The sequence below is a fragment of the Strix aluco genome, chromosome 13 (assembly GCF_031877795.1).
Source record: "Strix aluco isolate bStrAlu1 chromosome 13, bStrAlu1.hap1, whole genome shotgun sequence".
Taxonomy (NCBI): domain Eukaryota; kingdom Metazoa; phylum Chordata; class Aves; order Strigiformes; family Strigidae; genus Strix; species Strix aluco.
Genome location: NC_133943.1, coordinates 10,126,609 through 10,147,540, shown reverse-complemented (window position 1 = coordinate 10,147,540; position 20,932 = coordinate 10,126,609). Strand labels below are relative to the sequence as shown.

The window sequence follows — 20,932 nt, the reverse complement described above, 5'->3', positions numbered from 1 at the left end:
CCCCCCGGGTCTGTGGTGCCGGAGCTCCGAGGGCCGTGTCCTTGTGCCTTCCCTGTCCGCCGGGCGCGGCGCTGCCGGGGGCTGGGGGGGAAGCTCTGCCTGCTGGCGGCTTCCAGGGCAGGATGGAGCCCCGGGCTGGGCCGTGGGGGTCCCCCGCTCCCCGGGAGCATCCTCACCCTGCCACGGAGCCCCTCGCCGGGGGAGGAGGAGGCGGGGGCTTATCACTGTGCTGCTTAATTAATGGGACGAGCTGATGCAGAGCTAATTAAAATTCGCTCTCCAATTTAAAAGCGCCGAGGGGAGAGGAGGGCGCTGCTGCCCGGCCGCGGGGCGCGGCCCCTCCCGCGGGGCGCCCCCATTGGTCAGGGCGGGGCCGGCGGCGCGCCGGGCCGGCCAATGGCGGGGCGGGGCGCCCGCGGGCGCTGTTGCTGTTGCCATGGCAACGACAGCGGCGTTGGCAACGGTTCCCCCCCGCGCCGCACCGGCCGCCCCCTCGGCCACCGACACCCCCTCGGCCAGCGGCCGCCCCTCCGCCACCGACCCCCAGCCATGGACAGCCCCGGCCGCCGCGGTGCGCTGTCCGGGGTGGGCCGGGGGGCGAGGCCCTCCCGGGAGCACAGTCCCGCCGCCCGCGGCTCGGACGGGCCCCCCCCGTGGGGGCTGGGCCCGGAGGAGCGGGGCCGCCCGGCCCTGAAGCGGTGAGGGGCTGCAGCCCAGCGAAGCCGGGTGTGGGGAAGCTGCGGTCGGGGCTGGGGACGGGGCCGAGCGGGCTCCCCCTGCCCCCGAGTGCGGCACCTCCCCGGGCAGGGGAGAGACCAGCCTCCGGCCTCTTGCAGGTGGAGGCGAGACGCGGGCAGGGCCAGGCAGGGGCAGCCCCCTTCTCCCGCAGCCCCGGAGGACACCCCCGACACCATCGCCGTCGTGGGGCACAGCTGCCCCCTCTACCCCCGGCTGCTGGGTCGCAGTTCTGGTGGGAGGACACTGCAAAGTGACGATGCTGTCGAGACCGCGGCCCCATGGAGCAGGGACGCAGAGGGGAGGTGGGAAGCAGAGCCGAGGATGGAGGGCTGCCCCCCCCCAGCCCCGCTCATACGCTTGGGCATGGGCAGGCACGTGTCCTGTCCTGCTGCGGGCCGGGGCTCAGCGGGTGACACACCACCTCCCTCCACGCAGGTCCCCAGTGAGCCATCAGCTGGGCCGCCGGAGCGATGGGCCCTGCTGCACACCGGTAAGGCCCATCCCTGCCCCACGCCCGGCGAGAGGCATCCCCTGCCCTTCAGACCTGCCCTAACCAGCCGTCCCCAGGTACAACGAGCCCTGCTGGCGCTCACCGTCCCGCTGGAGACGCTGCAGGTGGTGAAGGGCCGCATGCTGCAGGCCATGCGCAAGGGGCTGAGCCGCCAGACGCACGCACAGGCCAACATGCGGATGTTGCCCACCTACATCTGCTCCTTGCCCGATGGCACCGGTAAGGCAGCTCGGCCTGGGGATGGGCTGCTCGAATACCTGCAGCCCTGCACGCCTCTCTGGACTTGGCCCTGGGGGTGCTGGGGAGGGGTGCACTGGTCTCTGGTCAGTTATGGGGTCCATAAGCTGCCCTTGCGCTGCCTCTGCCAGTCCCCAGTGCAGGGGCAGAGGCCAGGAGCTGGTTCCCTTGGCCCCTAGAGTGGTGTCAGGGTCTCAGGAGCCTCCTCCATGGGTGAGTGACTCCCTGGGACAGGGTGAGGAGCAGATTTTTGGGGATATGCCACAGGGGAGGTTTCTGCCTGACACTGCCTCTGCTCCCCCACAGAGAAAGGCGACTTGCTGGTGGTAGAGCTGTGCCAGAGCCACGTCCGGACCCTGCGGGTGACCCTCTCAGGCAACGGGAACCAGAGCCCCGAAGTGGTGTACAAGATCTTTGACATGCCAGGGGACATCAAGCAGGGAAAGGGGGAAGTGGTATGAGGAGGCCATGGCAGAGGGTGGCTGGTGCTGGACTGCCCGGCACCACAGAGGCTTGGAGGGCTCCGGGCCGGTGCTGGGGCCCTGGGCTGCCTCCTGCAGCCTGGGTGCTGGGTAAGGGGAGCAGCTGGTCACCCCCCGCCATGGCTTTGCAGCTCTTTGACTTCATTGCACAATGTGTGTGCCAGTTCCTGGCTGGTATCAGCAGCCCCCAGCAACGCCTCCCCTTGGGCTTCGTCTTCCCCTTCAGCTGCAGGCAGACGGGGCTGGACAAGGTGAGTGGGACAGCCCTGTCCCGGGGCTGCAGCTGCAGCCACCTCCTCCCCGGCACATCAGAGGTGGGGAGCGAAGCTGCCCAATGCCAGAGACTAGTGGCCCAGCCACGTGCTCTCCATAGGCTGAACTCATCTCCTGGTCCAAGGGCTTCAGCTGCAGTGATGTGGAGGGGAAGGACGTTGTGCAGTTGCTGCAGTCGGCCATCAACAAGCAGGAGGTGGGGGGCCGTGGGGTGGGGTGGGGCTGGCTGGGGGCTGCCCCTGTGGAGCGGCTGATGATGCTCTCTCTTTGCCCCTGGCCAGCTCTGCCATGTGGATGTCGTTGCCCTGATGAATGACACTGTGGGCACCATGATGACCTGCAGCACAGAGGGGGAACCCTGTGAGGTCGCCTTGGTCGTGGGTGAGCAGTGGGTACACCCTGTGCCAGGGGGGTGGGTGCTGGGGGGGCTGTTCCAGTGCTCACCCCCATCGCTCCCCGCAGGGACAAGCACCAACAGCTGCTTCATGGCCGAGGCACAGCAGGTGGAGATGGCAGAGAAGGCCAGTGGGCAGATGTGTGTCAACACTGAGTGGGGCTACTTTGGGGACGATGGCTCCCTGAGTGACGTCCTGACCCCCTATGACCAGCGCGTGGACCAGGAATCTGCCAACCCCGGGGAGAAGAGGTGCACCCACCCCCCAGCAAGGGCAGGGTCCCTGGGGCTCCCCATCCATCCCAGAGCATGTCAGGCCCCACCAACAGGAGCACATGGCCCCCTGTGATGCTCCTGGGTGCTCTCAAAGGGCCAAGGGGTGCTGGGGGGGACACGACTGACTCTGGCTCAGGCTGCATGCAGGTTTGAGAAGCTGGTGGCCAGCCTGTACCTGGGGGAGATCGTCCGGCATGTGCTGACCGCCCTGGCCGCTGAGAAAGCGCTCTTCATTGGGAGCAGTGTTGCTGTCCTGAGGACCAAAGATGTACTCAAGACCCAGCAGGTCCTGGAGATCAGCAAGTGAGTGTCTGGGGACCAGGAGCTGCTGCGGGTGGGAGGATGGGGGGGTGACGGGTGGGTGCCCGTGGCAGCTGTGAGCCAGTGGCCCTGTAAGCCCACGCTGTGCTTTCCCTTGCAGCAACGAGGAAGGCATGGCCAAGGCAAGGAGCGCTCTGGAGGCTCTGGGGCTGCAGCCGAGCGAGCAGGATTGCTGCCGGGTGCAGCAGATCTGCCGGGCGGTGGTGAGCCGCGCCGCCGTGCTCTGTGCCGCTGGGCTGGCTGCCATCCTCAGCCACATGTGCCAGAGCCGGGAGCTGGAGCAGATGGTGGTCAATGTGGGGGTGGACAGCAAATTGTACCGGGGCCACAGCAGGTGAGGAGGGACACGGGGCTCCCGGTGGGGTCCCACCCTAGCAGGGTGCCTCACACCCAGCCCTCGCCCTCTTCTTCTTCCTCTGTCAGGTTTGGGGAGATCCTGCAGAGCGTGACAGGGCTGCTGGCCCCTGAGTGCAAGGCCACTCTCTTGCCCTCGGTGGATAGGACTGGGCGGGGGGCAGCGATGGTGACAGCAGTGGCTCTGCGCCTGGCGGCCCAGCGCCGCGAGGTGGAACAGCTGCTGGCCCCGCTGTGGCTCAGCCGTGCCGACCTGGAGCGTGTCCAGGCGCTGATGAGGCGGGAGATGGAGCTGGGGCTGGGCCGTGAGAGCAATGCCGACTCCTCTGTCCGCATGCTGCCCACCTATGTCCGCGGCACACCCGACGGCACTGGTGAGGGCCAGGGATCTCGGGAAGGGCGTGCCAGGGAGGCCGTGGCCCTGCTGATGCCCTGTGTTGGCTCCCTGCAGAGCGAGGAGAATTCCTGGCCTTGGACCTGGGGGGGACCAATTTCCGGGTGCTGGTGGTGCGTGTGGCGCAGGACGGCATCCGCATGGCCAGCGAGATCTACGTCATCCCCACCACCGTCATGCAGGGCACTGGAGAGGCGGTGAGGCCGAGGACCCGTGGCCAAGGGATGGGGCAAGGGGGTGGGAATTGCCTCCTCCCTCACCACCCAGGGGCCTGGGATGGGGCTGGGAGAGCTCCTGTGGCATCTCCCCAGCCTGGGCCCTGCTGACCGCAGCCACTCTCTGCAGCTCTTCGACCACATTATCGAGTGCATCGTAGACTTCCAGCTGAAGCAGAACCTGATGGACCAGATCCTGCCGCTCGGCTTCACCTTCTCCTTCCCCTGCCAGCAGCTGGGCCTGGATAAGGTGAGGGGGTGGCTCTGGCCCCAGGGGGATGAGGGGGGTGCCCCAGGGTGTGAGGCAGCTGCCCAGCCCCTGCTCCTGCCTCTTGTAGGCAGTGCTGCTGAGCTGGACCAAAGGCTTCAGCGCCTCAGGCTGCGTGGGGCAGGATGTGGTCCATCTGCTGCGGGAGGCTGCCCAGCGCAAACAGGTAGGGAAGGGCTGGAGGTCCGTCCCCTGTCCCCGGGGTGCCACCGTGCACCCAGGCGGTGCCAGCCCCAGGAGCTGGCTGGGTGCCACTAAGACATGTGTCCCCGTCTCTGGTTTGACAGCACTTAGGGCTGAAGGTGGTGGCTGTGGTCAATGACACGGTGGGAACCATGATGTCCTGTGCCTATGAAGACCCCAAATGTGAAATTGGCCTCATCGTGGGTGAGGAGCACCTCTGCACCCAGGGGGTTTCCCATCCCCTCCCCGCCACCCCCAGCCTATGTGGCATGGCACAGGGTGCCAGGCAGCTATGCCAGGGCTGTGGTAGGGGTGACACCAGCACGGGCCTGCAGGGACGGGGACCAACGCCTGCTACATGGAGGAGATGGAGAACGTGGGCACTGTGGAGGGGGAACAGGGCCGCATGTGCATCAACATGGAGTGGGGAGCCTTCGGAGACAATGGCTGCCTGGACGACTTCTTCACCAACTTTGACCAGCTGGTGGATGAGAAAACCATCAATGCGGGCAAGCAGAGGTGGGTCAGAGCCCTGGGGAGGGGAAGGGACTGGGTGGGAGTGGCTGTGCCTGGCTAAGGCTGTGCCCGGGCAGGTTCGAGAAGCTCATCAGCGGCATGTACCTGGGTGAGATCGTGCGCCACGTCCTGCTGGCACTGGTGGAGAAACAGGTCCTGTTCCGTGGCAAGCCCTGCCCTAAGCTCCAGACCAGGGACATCTTCCAGACTAAGTTCCTCTCCACCATCGAGATGTGAGTGCTGGGCTGCGGTGGGTTCCCTGAGCCTGGGCTGGGGGGGTGTGAAGCCAGAGCCCCAAGAGAGGGGCCATGCTACATGGATGGGGCACATGCAGGGTGATGCCATCTCCAGCCCATGGGATGGGGACAGGGATGGGGATGGCAACGGGGACAGCAGTCCTGATGGTGCCTCTGGTCCATGGCAGGGATGGGCTGGCCCTGCAGAAGGTACGGGCCATCCTGCAGGACCTGGAACTCCAGGCCAGCTTTGAGGACAGCATACTGGTGAGGGAAGTGTGCCGGACCGTGTCCCTGCGGGCGGCCCAGCTCTGCGCCGCCGGCCTGGCTGCCGTGGTGGAGAAGATGCGGGAGAACCGGGGCCTGGCCCAGCTGGCTGTCACCGTGGGGGTGGATGGCACCTTGTACAAGATGCACCCGCAGTGAGTGGGGCCGGGGGTGGCAGGTACTCAGTGGGGACCCTTGCCCTATGGCAGGGGTCGGGGGGGGGAGCATGGGGGGCACCAGCCCTCACCCTCCCCTCCTGTCCCCACCAGCTTCTCCCAGAACCTCCAGAAGATGCTGCAGGACCTGGCACCCAACTGCACCGTCACGCTCCTGCAGTCGGAGGACGGCTCGGGGAAAGGGGCCGCGCTCGTGGCGGCCGTGGCCTGCCGTGAGGCCGAGCCCTAGGGACAGCCACCCCTGCCACCACCGGCACCCCAATAAAGCACTTTGCTCCACACCTCCGACTCCTGTGAGGGGGCACGGGGCGGGGCGGGCAGCGCATGGCCGGGCACAGCCCCACGTAGCAATATATATCGAATTTATTTACATTCACGTTCGGCAGACCCCCCGCCCGCGGCACCGCTATGTACATAAGGCCAAGTGTAAATACTTGAATGCACTTAATACAGAATTAAAAAAACGGTCTTTACACAACACGGCACGGGGCCCGGGGCCGCCCGGCCCCACACGCAGACAGCACGACGGCACCGCACGCACGACGCACACCCAGGGCCCCCCGCCATGGGGCTGCGGGACCCCCGGGGCCGGGCTGAGCCCCGCCACTGCGCGCTGAGGGGGGCCCGGCCGCCGTGGGGCACAGGCATCCCTCTCTTGCAAGGGGGCCAGGCAGCCCTCCCCATGGGCTGTGGGGCAGCAGGGGCCCGGGGGCCGGCCGGGGCCCCCTGCCCCATGGCAGTGGTCCCCCAGGAGCAGGGTTGGGCCCCCTGCCCTGCCGTGCTCAGCACTCGGCCTCGGAGACGGCAAAGAGGGCACTGTCCTGCTTGCCCACCTCGGCCACCGCGGCGGCCAGCTGCGAGAGGTTGCCGTTGGGGAAGTGCCGCGCTTCCCACAGGTTGAGGATCATGGCTGTGGGGCTGGGCTTCGAGGCGAAGAAGCTGAGATGGCTGCAGGCGGGACAGAGGGACCGCGTCAGGGCACAGGGATGGCTCCGCATCCTGGGACCAGCCCCATGCTGGCCTCACCACAGGCTCCATCCCGCTCCCAGAGTCCCATAGCATTCCAGTATCCAGCCATAGGTGCAGGATGAGGCCAGAAGCCCCCTGTCCCCATCCACCCTGCCACCCCATCCCCATCCCCAGCGCTGTCCCCATCCCGGGCCACCTGTCAAGGTTGAGTTTCTGGGCCAGCGTCCTCCAGTCAGCTCCCCGGGTGCCTGGCGGGTCCAGGCTGCTGATGATCTTCTGGCGGATGAGGAAGGGGATCTTGAAGGCACTGGGGCCCACCAGGGCTGGGGCGCCCACCTCGCTGTCAGGGACCAACCAGTCTGAAAACCTTGTGTCCTAGGGGAGAGCACCAGTGGCGTGTGGGGGGATGTGAGCCCATCCATCCTGTGGGGTCACCCCCAGGAGCGCTCCCCCCCAGCCCTGCCCTCACCTTGGCGATGTTGAAGTTGACGGTGAAGCTCTGCCCATCACCCTCCACCTGCCAGACCCAGATCTTGCAGGCCAGCTCGCAGGTGCTGGGGCTCAGGCGCTCCAGGGTGAAGGTGCAGTGCAGGAAGGGCTGCAGCCCGCTCCAGATGTGGTAGAAGGGGATCTCCTGCGGCGGCGTGATTGGGGGGGGTGGGGTCAGAGTGGCAGAGACACCCCCTCCATCCCCACTCACCAGCTGAGCTCCTCACCTGGTAGCTGGCAAGGAGCTTGCTCTTCCAGAGGGAGCTGGGCATGTCATGGATGGAGAGGCGCAGGTTGTGGTAGCTGTCCTTGAAGTGCAGAACCCGGGGGGCTCCGATCAGCTGCCCCCCCAGCTGCTTCTCCAGCTGGATCACCTCCTGCCAGCACAGGCAGTGGTCAGGCAGGGGATGCTGCACCCCAGGAGCCCAGCCCTGCCTGCGCAGCCATCACTCCAAGCTGGGATGGGGGGTGTTGTACAGGGACCCCCGGTACCTTGAGGACGTCCTGGGTGTCGCTGAGGCAGTAGACGCGGATGTTGTACTCGAGCGAGGGGCAGGCGGCCGGCGCGAACAGGACCAGCTTGAGGCGCTTGGAGGCCGCCATGCTGAGGGACTCCCCGACCAGGGCGAAGCGCCCCAGCTGCTCCGTGAAGATGTAGCAAGCCTGCGCTTCCAGCTGGCAGTAGTACAGCTCCGTGCACGGCTCGGCGCCCAGCTGCAGCACGTCCTGCGGCACCCGGGCAGAGATGCACCCCGGCCATGGGCATCCCCCCCTCCAACCCCAACCCCCTCGCCCCCAGCGGATGCTCACCTCCCACGTGCCCTCGCATGACTGCTTCTTCAGTCGGATGCTCCAGTTCTCAGCGCTGGCCTCCACGCAGTGACCCATGGCCAGGATGGCGGGACGGGTGAGGAGAACCCCGGGGGGGCCACAGCTGACGATGGGGCTCAGTAGCGTCTGGCAGCCGGCCAGGGGCAACCTGGGGCAACGACAGGGGCAGCTGAGCAGGGATGGCCCCCCCAAGCAGCCCTGCGCCCCGGCAGCCCTGGCCACGGCACCTACCTCACCTCCTCCTGCTTGTGCAGGGTCAGGTAGACCTCGTAGATCTTCCCCCGTGGGATGGCATCGGGTGGGATGAGCAGGCTGATCCCTGGGTGGGGGCGTGCAGGTGGGGGTGTGAGTCCCATGGGAACCCGCCCACACTGGGCGATGCTCCAGCACCCCGTGCCCACGCCACCGTACCTGTGTTGGGGATCATGAGCCGCCCCCCCAAGAAGTTGAAGGTGCCGTAGGCCATGTTGGTGGTGCCGCGGGGCAGGGAGCGGAAGTAGCTCTGGGTGGAGAGCCGGGCCACGAAGTCAGCGCCCTCGGCGGCGGGTGAGCTGTGGTGCAGCGTGTGCCGCCCAGCGCCCAGCGGGCTCAACAAGTGCCCGTTGGGCAGCTGGAGCTTGGCGGGGCCGTCCTGGCGCGGGCAGAGCGAGCCCTGGTAGGTCATGGTGGCGGTGCTGAGGTCAGGCTGGATGGTGAGCAGGCCGGGGTTGTCTGTGGCACAGAGCAGGGGACTGTGGCGCTGGGACGTGGTGGGGACGGCAGGGTCCCTGCCGGCAATGCATTGGCACAGCCGGCCCCGGGGGGCATGGGGCACACAGCCCCTGCCCCATGGTAAGGGCCCTATGGGGCACAGCCACCCCTGGGGGTCCAAAGGGCATCAAGCTCCCACCCCATGGCACAGACCCTTGGGGCACAGTCACACCTGGGGTCCCCAGAGCACACAGCACCAACCCAGGGCACAGGCCCTATAGGGACCAGGGACCCTATAGGACAGAGAGCCCCTACCCACAGCTGGGGACCTATGTGGCACAAAGCACTAACCCCACAGTCAGGGACCCTTCAGATACAGTGTCCCCACAGCCAGGGATCCCATAGGGCACAGAGCCCCCACTCAAGACCATGGACCCCATGGGGCACAGAACCCCCACCTGGGGCCAGGGATGTCCTGGGGCCGACAGCCCCTTCCCAGAGCCTCCCCAGGGGCACGGTCACCCCCAGATCCTGAGGGATACCATGTTCCAGCATGGGTGCACAACCCCATCCCCACAGCCCTCGCTCACCGGCCTTGCTGGGCTTGATGCTGACGGGCTGGAAGCCGGCGGTGAGGATGGAGGAGTCGGCCACATCAGCGTCCAGGCCCCCCTTCTTGCGGCAGTACACCAGCACCCCCACCAGCAGCAGCAGCACCAGGCACACGGCCACGGCCACCAGCCCCACGTACAGCGCCACGTCCTCCGCGCCGGGGGCAGCTGCGCGGGACAGAGCATCAGCACCCACCAGCACCCCCCGGTCCCCTATCCCAGGGGACAATCCCGCCGTCCCCACCGCTCTCACCATGGCTGCAGAGCTCGGAGGTGCAGTTGCGGGTGTCCAGCTCGGGGCCGTGACAATCCCGGCCCCCGTTGCGCGGCGCTGGCTCCGAGCACTCCCGGCTTCGCCAGTGGGTGCACTCAGCCCCGCACACCGACCACTTGCTCCACTCCGACCAGGCGCCATCCACTGTGGGCACAGCTGGGGGTCAGCGCCCCGCTGCCATCCCCCTCCCCTGCCCCGGGGTCGGCGGAGACGGACACATGGTGGGGTGGGAGGACGAGACACCCGGGGGGGGGGGCGACAGGGACTGCGATGGGTGCAGCAGGGAGTGCAGCATCGGCATGGCGGGGCGGCGGCGGTGCCCCGGGCAGGGCGGGTACCTGGGCACAGGGTGGTGCAGGCGGTTTTCTGCACGTTTTGGCCCTCACAGAAAGCCCCCCCGTTGAGGGGCGTGGGGTTGGTGCACGTCCGGCTCCGCTTCTGCCAGCCCCGTCCACAGCTGGTGCTGCAGCCCGACCACTGCGTCCACGTCGACCAGCCGCCGTTCACTGGGTGGAGAGGGACCCGTCAGCGCCCCGCCGGGAGGGGGGACACGGGGAGGGACAGGACGGGGAGGGTGACACCGGGGCAGCACGGCGGGGACAGGCGCGGCGGGGCCGTACCATAGACAGTGATGGCAGCAGAGGCGCTACGACGACGCGCCACGATGTTTTTGGCCACGCAGGTGTAGTTGGCGGTGTCGGCCAGGCGGGCCTGCCGCAGCACCAGGCTGTGCTCCGGCGTCACATAGACGTTGGCGTCCAGCGCCGGGTCCACCAGTTCCTCATTGCGCAGCCACTCCACCTGTGGGGCACGGGGGATGTCACCGGGTGCCCGGCTGGGCCACCCCCTCCAGGAGCACACAGGGCATCCCCATGGGCAAGGGGCCCCTTTAGCCGCATCCTGCCCTGTGGGGGCTCACCTCAGCAGGGGGGATGCCCTCGGGAGGGCGGCATGGGAGCACGATGCCCTGCTCGATGGAGACCTCCCTGGCCGTCGGCTCCTGCTCAAAGTTCTTGCGCAGATCTGGGGAGGAGTGGAGGTGAGGAGAGGGCCCGTCCCAGCGCCCTGCACCCCATCCAGGCACCTGCAGACACTCACAGGCGATGCGGACGAAGGCTTTCTGGCTCTTGGTGGTGCCGGAGGAGCTCCAGGCCACACACTGGCACCAGTACTCCTCCAGCCCAAAGATCTTCTCCACTTGCTGGCGGGTGACCTCAATGCGCACCTCCATCACCGGCAGCCCTGCCACCGGGAGGGCGGCACGTCAGCACCGGCACACCGGGAATGGTCCCCACAGCCCCAGTCCCGTGCAACCCCTCCCAGAGAGCAGCGCACGTGGCCCCCCATCACCGGGGCCGGCACCGTCCCTCCTGCCGGCGCTCACCGGTGCCGCGGTCGGTGCTGTGCTGCGTGACATGGTCACCCTGGTGCACCCACTCGCCGTTGCACTTGAAGTAGATCTGGGTGGCGGGGGTGGCGCGGCAGGCCAGGCTCACCGCCTTGTTCTTCACGATGTAGACGTCCTCCGGCTCCAGCTGGAAGTGCGGCAGCAGGTCCGAGGACGCACCGGACACGGGGTTGGCCACGGTCGCACTTTGCTGAGCACCTGCGGGGAGACGGGGGCTTGGCCACCTCCAGCATGCCCGGGCTGGGCAATCACCCATCCTGGCGTGGCGCTGTGCCCTGCCGCTGTCCCCCCCGTCGCCGACGAAGCAGCAGCCCCCCCCGGCCCCGCCATCCATCAGAGAGAGCAGCCGCACGGTGGCTGCACCCGCTGAACCCGCGCCGATCCCTCATGTCTGCACTTAGTGCTAATGAAAAGGAAATGTAGTGTGACCAACAAGGGCCATTGCTCACGCCTCCCGGGGCGCCCGTCACCTCCCGTCCCCAGCACGCTGCGAGGTGCTGGCCGGGGCCCGCATCCTGCTCCGCCACGGCCTGGGGTGGCACAGGGATGCAGGGTGAGTGGTGGGGTGCGCGCCCCATGCCCTGAGGGACACGGCAGGGTGGCACAGGCATGGCACAGGGGGTCTGGCTGTCCCCAGTGTCCCCAGCGAGGCAGAGGTGGCTCAGGGCTGCACACACATCCCTCGGGGGAGCTGGGCATCTGCCAGCTTTGCTTGGGAGCTGTGGGTGCCATGCACCTGGGCAGGGTCTCCATGGGACAGCGGCGCTGGGGACACTGCATGTGGCACAGTCCCACAGTGTCCATGTCCCCCAGACTGGACATGGTGGGTGCCCCCACTCCCCCCACCCTGCCAGCGCCTGCTGCAGAAAGAGTTAATAAACCAGGGCCCTAAATAAGCATTTGATTAACAAACGATAAAATAGCGATTGTGTCACTGAATGAAGCTGTAATTGCTGCTGCTAATTGGCTGGTTAGGATTTAATAAGCAATTAAATGGGATGGAATGCGCAGTAATTAAGTGCCTTCCTTTGGCAACCCCCGCTGCTCCCCGCAAGCCCGTGGGACCCCCACTGCCCCCCCACTGTCCGTGCCCACCCCGGGTGGCTCCCGCCTGGCACAGCTGCCTGCATGATGGGGATGCAGGGGACAATGGGGTCCCTCGGGCCCTGGCTGTGTCCCCCTCGGGGGGCTCTAGGCCCTGCTGCTCCCCCCAGCTGGATCAGGCCCCTCTGAGCCGGGGTGCGGGTGCTGAGTGAGCCCGCTGCGATGCCCGCCGGGACGGGCAAGGTGCGGCAGCTAATTTACGCGGGGAAGATAAACGGCCACCATAACGCGTCAGTTATTACCCCATCAGCACTTTTACAATGTCGCTGGCAATTAATTTAATTAAAACCCCTGTCGGGGATATACAGGCATTTCATATTTCACTGGTTTAACGACCCCCCCCAGCCGCAGCCCGGGGCCAGCCCGGGGGGTCACGGTGCGGACAGGCGCTGCGGTCCCCAGCATGGTGCCACCCCGGTGCCGGCTGCGGCACGGCTCGCCGCAGCACGGGCACCCCTGGGTGCTCACGCCGCACTGCCCGCGCCGGCATATGGGGCTCTGCGCCGCGTCGGCCGGGGGGCTGAGACGGGCAGAAAGGCAACGCAATTTCTTTATTAAATACCAGGTTTGCCGCTGCACAGCACCACTGCTGCGCCCTGTCTGGGTGGCTGTGGCGGGCACGCTGGGCGAACGGGGGAGCGCTGCTGCGGGGACTGGCCTTTCAATCACATGTGAAATGATCACAGCGGTGGCCGAGCTGGGTGTCTGTCCATCACGGCCGAGCGGAGGGGTGCGGGAAGCCCAGGGCCAGCAGTGATGTGTTGGGGGGGAGCAGGATGAGCACAGAGCCCCTCCACTGCCCAGCCAGCCGGGGCAGGGTGGGACCACGGGCAGCAAATGGAGCTGGGGACGTGCAGCAAGCAGCAGAGCAGGGGGGCTGCCAGGCACCCCACAGACCCCCCGGGCGGGATGCCATCCTTGCTGCTTGGCACCACGCTGGGCACCGGTGGGGCTCTGCACTGTGGTGGGTCATGGCCGGAGCCACGCGGCATGGCCGGGAGGCTGGAGCTGGCCTGGAGCCCCGGCGAGGGGGTGAAGGTGTGGGTGCCCCATGCGCCACGGGCACCCCACGCATGATGGTACCCCGTGGCCTCCGCATGCACCACCGGGCACCCAACGCACTGCGGGCATCCCATGCACCACCGGCACCCTCCCCCTGCAGACACCCCCGTGCTCTGTGAGGCCCCCCCCCACGCCACAGACACCCCACACAGCGTGGGCACCCCCAGCCCGTAGGCACGGGCGTAGCGTGGGCGCCCCGTGGGCAGCGGCCCCCCACGCGACGCTGTGCCGGCTCCCGCACCGCGTCGGTCGGCCTCGTCGCTCACCTGCCGCTGCGTTGCCATGGAAACAGGCGAGATGCTTATGTCACCTTGGCAAAGGGAACCGGGGAACTTCAGAGGGGATGGGGGACAGGGACTGGGGGGGACAGTGGGGCGCTGGGTCCCACTCGCCCCGGGGACAGCCCCCGCCGTGGCAGGGGGCACAGCCCCGGCCGGCTGCTCTCTCGGCAGCCAAAGGGGTAATTGGGAGCGCGGTTTGCTACAGCGCCGATAAATCACAGCCGGTAAAGCCAGTGCATTAGGCAGGGCTTTATTATCAATTATCCCCCGCCCACGTGGGCTAACGAGCGTGCCGGCAGGCCTGGCGGAGGGGCAGGGTGCTGGGGGGCAGGGCTGCGACACCCACTTTGGGGTACAGAGGGGATGGGGGCACCCCGCTGCGGGCTCTGAGCACGTACCCGCCTTCAGCCCAGCACTGCGGGACCCCCAGCCGCTCCTGGCCCCCTCCCCACGCACAGAGCCCCCCTTCTCCCTGCGCCCCACAGCCGCTGCCACCCTGGGTGGCCACACAGCCCCTCACCGTAGCGCCTGGGCCCCCCAGCATCAGAAACACCATGTGTACTGGTGTTACTGGGCAGGGAGAGGCTGCAAGAGGCTGCTTTGCACAGTGTTGGCGGGGGGACACTGCCAGGACCCACCAGGCGCCAGCGGGTGCCCCCCCAGCCTGGTCCTCAAGGGGCTGCTCCTGCCCCAGTGCTGGTGCCACGCTCCCCGGCGGTGCTGAGAGCAGCACGCCGAGCGCCTCGGTGCCTGCTGCGGGAGACGCCGGGAAGGTCAGCGTGTTCTTGGCGAGGAGAGGCTGCCCGCCGGCGGCTGCGGCAGCCCCGGCACCGACAGGCCGGTGTGCGCCCGCCTGGCACAGCTGCCCCCGGGAGGGAGCAGGCAGCTGCCTGCACTGGGAGAACACTGCGATGGCACGGGTCTGCCCCGAACACTGCTGCCCAGCTGGGACCCACACACCGGCCATCCCCGGAGGGCATGAAGCCACCCTCAACAGCCCTGCCCCAGCCTCCCTCTGCCCCCATCCCCTGCACGCACCCCTGCCTGATGCCTGATGCCCTGGGGGTCCCTGTGGCAGCGTGGGGACCTCCACGCCAGCACCTGCCTCCACCGCTGTGCCCCCCTCCGGGGACCTCCCCAAATCCCCGCGGGCTTTGCAGCCGGCAGTTTCAATCCCAGCTGGCGTCCCATCCATCGCGCCCGCGCCAGGCCTGGCACGCCATTAACATGAAAGATTTCCTTGCACTTCGCCGGCGCTCGGCCTGCGCCCCAGCAGCAGGTAATTAAAGCAATAATTGCTGCTGATTGCGCCCACCTAAACAAGGGAAGGATGGGCGTCAGGTGGAGGGCAGAGGATGCCCGGCTGTGCCCAGGGGAGTCTGGGGGTGCCAGCCCTGCCCACTGTCCTGCACACAGGGGTCCCTGCTGCCAGCACTTTGCTCTCTGCACGGCGCAGAGGAGGGGAGCTGGCACGACTTGCCACCATCAAAAAGCTTGTCTGAGGCTTTGAGCCGGGCACCATCCTGCCGGGAGAGGCTGGCTCTGCGCCGTGATGAGCCGGTGCTGCTCCCGGGAAACCTCCAGCCAGGGGCCGTGGCATCACCCAGCACTGCCCGGCTGCCCGTGGCTGCCCCATCGCTCACCTGGAGCATCTGGGCATCGTCAAACACTCCCCCTGCACCCACCTTCCCACCCCACACAGCCCCCACGGTGACGCCAGGCAGGTGCCGGTGCCAGCCCTGGCCGGGCAGGGAGCCAGCAGGGTCGGATGCCAACGTGGGCAGCACGACCCGGCTCCCGGCCAGTCTGGCACGTGGTGAGCACCGAGGACGATGTGACAATGGGCACAGAGTGCTGACCAACGCGTCCCCAGTGCTCCAACGGGCACAGTGCCCCCCAGGGGTACCCCCGTTTGCCCCAGGACCGTGTCCCCAATTTCTCAGTGTGTCCCCACATCTGGCCTCTGTCCAGGACCCCCAGGCGCGTGCCCCACGTGTGCCAACCCCACAGCCACGGGAGAGACTGGGTGGGGGTGGCGGGGGCCGGAGGGTGCCGGTCTCCCTGCGAGCGCGTGGCAGCGTCTGGGCGCTGATTAAGCGAGCGCTTGTTATGAATGAATTAGTCAGGCGGGTTTGCATGACAATGGAGCTGCCTAATTACGGATTTGAGCTGATAACGCTCTCCCCATTACATGCAATTAGCATGTGCCAGGGTGGGCAGGACTCCCGCCAGCTGCACCCTTGTCCCACCCCAGTGCCCGCCAAGGGGGCTGCACGGCCCCAGCCATGCCCAAGCCTGGCCCACGCTGCCCTGTGCCCGGGGTCTGGGGACAACGGTGCCGGGGGTGGCAGCCCCTCCCCAGGGACCACCTCTGCCTGCCTGCTACTGACCCTGGCACCCAGTGCTGGGCACCCTTCCCCAAGCACCCATGGAGCTGGGTCCCTCTCAACCCCATGGCACACACAGAACCCTGTTCCCCACCAGCCCCAGGTGCCCACTGAGCCCCACAGCTCCCCCTGACCCAGCCTGCCCGCAGGATCCCATGGCAAGACATGCCAGCCCCAGTCAGCAGCAACCCCACTGCCTGGGGAGAGGGTCTCAACCTGACCCCGGCTAGGTGGGGGACAGGGGCTCCCCCTGCCCAGCCTGGCACTGGGATGGTGGTGGGGGAACAGGACTGGTCCAGCCCCACATGCTGGGGCTGTCGCTGGGGTCCAGAGCCCAGGAAGCCGAGTGGCTTTCCTGGCTCTCCTTTAACTGACAGTGAAGAGCAAACGCTCCTGTCGAGTCCTGGCCCCGCCGGGAGGAGTGTCAAGGTCACCCTCAGCCCTGCGTCCCTGACGGAGTGGGGAGGGGAGATGGGTGGGGGGCTGGGAAGGACCCTCTGCCCAGACAACGGTTCCAGGTGGCAGGGTCCAGCCCCTCGGCCTCTTCCCCTCCCACCCATGGGTGGCACACGGTGGTGACAGCAGCCCCGGCACTCCACAGCCCTGCGGCAGCAAGGGCTGGTGCAGGGGGCTGGGACCCAAGACCCTCATCCTTCGGGCAGGAGCCCCGGGCACAGCAGGGCCTGGGGGTGGGGGGGGGCCCAGGGTGAGCTGTTATCTGCCTGACACCCACAGGGGAGCAGCACCCAAAGAGCGGACAGGCAGCAGGGCCAAGGGGTACTGGGCAACCAGGCCTGACTGTGTGAAGTCCCAGCATGCCCAGTCTGGAGCCAGCCCACCCCAGCCTGACGCATGGACTCAGCGACGTGCCGACAGCCGGAGGGGTGCTGGGACTGAGGGTGCACCCCTGGGTGCAGGATAGGGCACGGTGGGGCATTCACAGTGCACAGTCCCCGTGCCATCAGCCCTCGGTTGTGTCCGGGGTGGTCCTGGGCACTGATGGCCACCCAGGTGGGACAGGCGCTCACCCATACCCACAGCTGTGAGGTGCCCGAGGTAACTCCGGGGGTGCCCAGCCCCTGGTGGCACTGCCAGCACCCCGGTCCCCTCCTGCAAGCACCTGCCAGGCTCTGCACGGTTTGATGTAGTGCCAACCCCACGTGGCACCGAGCCAGAACAAACAGCCCTGGGCGGGCTGCGTCTGCCGCACGCTCGCGCTGACAGCCGGCACGGCAGCCTCCCGGCCGCCGGCGCACGCCAGCCCTGCCCGCCGTCCTGCCTGCACCACGGAGGCACCGCTGCCCAGCCAGGCGCTGGCTGTGGGGCACCGATGGGATGCAGCAACCTGGGGTGCCAGGTTGTGGGGTGCAGCGGTCAGGGGGCTGCCTGCCAGAGCCTGAGCGTCACCAGCATCCCAGTGAAGCCGTCAGCACCGTGTAGCTCATGCACGGTGAGAGCAGGGCCTGTGGCCCTGGTCAGAGGAGCTGGGGCAGGAGCTGGTGTGGGTCACACTCACTGGGGTGCAGGAGCCGCACTAGGGCCTGGCACCGGCTGCCACAGATGCTGCAGGGAAGGGGAAGGGCCCATGGCAGCGCTGGGCCAGGGGTAGCTCTGGGGAAGGACCTGCCCCTCTGCCCTTGCCCACCCGCCAGCACAGCACTCGAGTGGGGCAGCCCCCGCTGCTGCCCGCGGGTGAGCCCCAGCCCTCGCTGCTGCTCTCGCCCTTCTCCCGTGGGCACCGCAGAGCGGGCACCCGCACCGGGGCTGCTGCTCCACGGCTGTGGGCAGGGGCCCTTCGCCTGGCCACCCGGGTTCCCCTGTCCCCAACCTGTGCCTCGGTGTCCGTGCGGAAGGGGTGCCCTGCTGTGCCGTGCCATGCCGTGCTGTTCCGTGCTGTGCCGTGCCGTGCCAGGTGGGAGCAGAGGCCCAGCGCTGACACGTCTGTGCCAAGCGGCGGCCGCGCAGGTGGCTGGGCTCAGTCGCGCCGCGGCCGGCTGTGAGCTGCCTGCCAAGCGAGCGGTGGGGACGAGCTCCCACACCGCGCCGCCCCGAGCTGGTGCTGGCACTGCCGGATCCCCCACACCTCCCACCGCGTGGGGTGGTTTGATGCACCCCCTGTGCCGCTGCCCCCCACCTCCATCCATCACCACGGCCCCACGGGTGCCATGGGGACAGCAGTGCTCCCTGCCCAGCTGGGGGCCGGTACCCACAGCACCCTCCATATGGGGTTCCCTGCACCCAAGGGGTGCCCACCCACCACTCCGGCTCTGCGGTGCCCCCCTCCTGCAGACGGGGCCGTGCTGGGAGCGCTGGGCGCGGGGTCCCTGGGGTGCCCGGTCGGGAAGGATGGGGGCTGCAGCCCCCCCTTGGGTGCCCGCCCGGCACACCGAGGCCAGGCTAGGGGACGTCTCCAGTGGCGGCAGGAGGGTCGGTGGGCCGGGACACCCGGGCGCAGAGGGGGTCCCCCGTCCCGTCGTCCCCCCCCGACCCCCCGCAGAGCGCACGTCCAGCCCCGCGCAGCTCCCCGCCCCCAGCCCGGTCCTTTGTCTGCAGCCGCCACTTCCAGGCTGCTGTGACACCTGCCAGCAGCCGCCAGCCCCGGGCACTCACCGCACCCCCCGGCCCGCTGACCCGGCCCGGCAGCCGGTGCCGCTCAGCCCCGGGGGTCGGGGCCAGCCCGCACCCCCACCCGCCGGGTCCTGCCCGGGGGGGCGGGCAAAGCCGGGGACAACCGGGCTCCGGACCGGCCGCGTCTGCAGCAACACCGATGCAGTCCCGCATACCCCCCCACGCCACGGCCACCCACGCGGCGTGACAGCACCCCTCCAGGCTATCCCGTCCCCGCGGTCCCCCCCGTCCCGGCCAGGTGATGGGGACGGCAGGGATGCTGTGCGTGAGGCAGAGACGCCGTGCGTGGGGCAGGGACCCCACGCGTGGGGCAGGTCCGGTGTGGACACCCGTGCCCGGGGCTGGCAGAGTCCCGGGAGAGCGGAGCCGTGCCGGCGAGGCGGCGAGCGCCAGCCCCCGCCCCCGCCCCCCCCCCCCCCTTCGCGGTGCGGGCAGTGTCCGGGGTAGAGCCGGCTGGACACGCGTGTGCGGCCACGCGTGGGCATGGCGCGGGGGGGCGGCAGTGCCTGTCGTGGGGCAGGGGGCACGCCCCCTTCCCGGGAGGGCACCCCGCGGACCCCCCCGGTACCCCACGGCCGGTCGGGCACCCCGCACAGGGAACGGCCCCCGCTCCCCCCCCCCCCGCCTCGTCCCCGGGAGGGCACCCGGTTCCCCGCAGGACGCCCGCCGCCGCTCCCCGGGTGACCTTGCCCAGCGCCCGGTGCCGGGTCCCCGACTTCCCCCCCCCCGCCCCCGCCCCCGCCCGGTGCCCGCGGTGACTCACCGGCGGCGGCCAGGAGGGCAGCGGCGAGCAGGGCACCGAGCGGCCCCGGCGCGGCGGCGGTGGTGGCGGCGGCGGCGGCGGCGGCGGCGGGGGCCCGGCGGCGGCGCGGCCGCGCACCCATGGCGCGCCCCGCGGAGCGCTGCGCGGCGCGGCGCGGGGCGAGGGAGCAGGGCGGGCCGCGCTCCGCGGCGCCCTCAGCGGGCCATGGCGCCACCGGCCCCGCCACCGCCACCGGCCCGGCCCCGCCGCTGCTGCTGCCGCCGCCCCGCCGCCGCCGCGCCGCTCCGCTCCGCCCGGCCGCCGCCAATGCGGGCGCTGAGCGCGGACCCGCCCGCGGAAGGGACGGCGCAACAGCTGGGCGCGCCCCCGCCGCCGCCCCCCCGCCCCGCACCGCACCCCTCCCCCGCGGCTGCATCTCCCCTCTGCATCCCCCCCCAACACCCCCAACCCCCGCGCCCCGCCCCGGGACGGCGCTGGGGGTCCGCACCCTGCCCCGAGCGCAGCAGCTCCCCCCGCCCCGGGACACCCCCCGGCGCACCCGGCTCTGCCCCGACCCAGGGCAGGTGATGCCCAGGGGTCCCCCAGCCCAGCCGGGCACCCCACGGGTGGGACACACACACACACACACACAGACCCCACACCCCTCCCCAACCCCAGGAGAAGAGGGTCCTGCCCGCACCCAGCCCCGCACCATCCGGCCACCGCGGCTCCGGCGGGTGAGCGCAGTGTCTCAGGCTGGGAAATGTCACGGAAGCGGGGCCACCATCTTGGCGGGAACGTGTGCCACCCGTGGGGCCTCACCTCACTGCCAGACGTGGGGGTCTGGCCCCCAGGTAACCCCCCCCTCATCCCAGGGGATTTGGCTCTGCCCGGGCTGCAGGATGCGGCCCCTGCCCTCCCCGTTGCTGTCCCTGCACCCAGCCAAGGTGCCCGGCAAGCAGCACTGCCGTCACCGGTGGGCAGACTGCAGTGTGGGCAAGGGGCGAGGAGCGAAGAGGGGTGAGGCTGCATTGGGGTGCCTGAGGTGCTCCCCAAACCCCGCGGGATCCAGAGCCCGCGCCAGAGGTGCCAAACAGCCCCATCCCCAGCAGCAGGGGCCAGGCAGGGGCAGGGCCGGGCAGCGGCTCCCAGTGCCATGCAGCGATAATTTCATTAGCAGCTCCAGGAACAATTAACAACTGCTCTGACGCCTTCAAGAGCTGAAGCAGGTGTGAGGCCAGAGCGGCTCTCCCGGGTGGCACCGGCTGTGCCGTGGCCTCCATCCGCCCCGGCACAGCGCTGGCGGTGCCAGGCAGAGCCGACGCCACGGCCAGCACCGCTCCAGGGCAAGGCCAGAGCCCTCTGCCACCATCACGCCCCTTGCCAGGGTCCTCCCATGCCAATACGGTCGTGCACCGGCCCTGTGTGCGGGCACGGCAGTCCTCGCGGGGTGGCACCCATGGGCGCCCGCTCCCGTCCCCCCGTGCTGCCCCAGGCAGTGCCCTGGGCTCCCGCACATCCCTCACGGGCACTGGTGGGGGCCAGGCGGCAGAGGAGACCCCCAGCCCCGCCGTGGGCAGAGCTCTGGCGCGGCGATACCCACCCTCCTTCAGGC

General features: G+C 69.1%; 2 protein-coding genes across 4 annotated transcripts; one reads left to right on the top strand and one right to left on the bottom strand.

Annotated features, from left to right (window-relative positions):
* The first annotated feature begins 983 nt into the window (after positions 1-983).
* HK3 (hexokinase 3) lies at positions 984-6,103 on the top strand. 3 transcript variants are annotated; one of them, XM_074838442.1, is made up of 19 exons: positions 984-1,040; positions 1,174-1,228; positions 1,306-1,468; positions 1,793-1,938; positions 2,100-2,219; positions 2,342-2,437; positions 2,523-2,622; positions 2,704-2,887; positions 3,059-3,214; positions 3,333-3,566; positions 3,656-3,960; positions 4,038-4,177; positions 4,326-4,445; positions 4,534-4,629; positions 4,751-4,850; positions 4,982-5,165; positions 5,240-5,395; positions 5,587-5,820; positions 5,935-6,103. In XM_074838442.1, the coding sequence occupies exons 3-19, from the start codon at positions 1,369-1,371 to the stop codon at positions 6,068-6,070; spliced, it is 2,607 nt and encodes an 868-aa protein (XP_074694543.1). In that variant the 5' UTR covers positions 984-1,040; positions 1,174-1,228; positions 1,306-1,368; the 3' UTR covers positions 6,071-6,103. The 3 variants fall into 3 exon arrangements, with proteins under 3 accessions (XP_074694543.1, XP_074694542.1, XP_074694544.1); XM_074838441.1 differs by having other exon boundaries at positions 1,793-1,941; XM_074838443.1 differs by lacking the exon at positions 4,534-4,629 and having other exon boundaries at positions 1,793-1,941.
* An 83-nt stretch (positions 6,104-6,186) lies between these two features.
* On the bottom strand, positions 6,187-19,459 carry UNC5A (unc-5 netrin receptor A). The gene is made up of 16 exons (XM_074838440.1): positions 19,339-19,459; positions 11,090-11,311; positions 10,804-10,947; positions 10,625-10,728; positions 10,326-10,506; positions 10,044-10,211; positions 9,685-9,849; positions 9,411-9,599; positions 8,542-8,841; positions 8,362-8,449; positions 8,110-8,278; positions 7,792-8,025; positions 7,527-7,676; positions 7,280-7,444; positions 7,007-7,185; positions 6,187-6,789 (listed from the first exon to the last, which is right to left on the bottom strand). Exons 1-16 carry the CDS (start codon positions 19,457-19,459, stop codon positions 6,624-6,626), a joined length of 2,745 nt encoding a protein of 914 aa, XP_074694541.1. The 3' UTR covers positions 6,187-6,623.
* Positions 19,460-20,932: the final 1,473 nt, after the last annotated feature.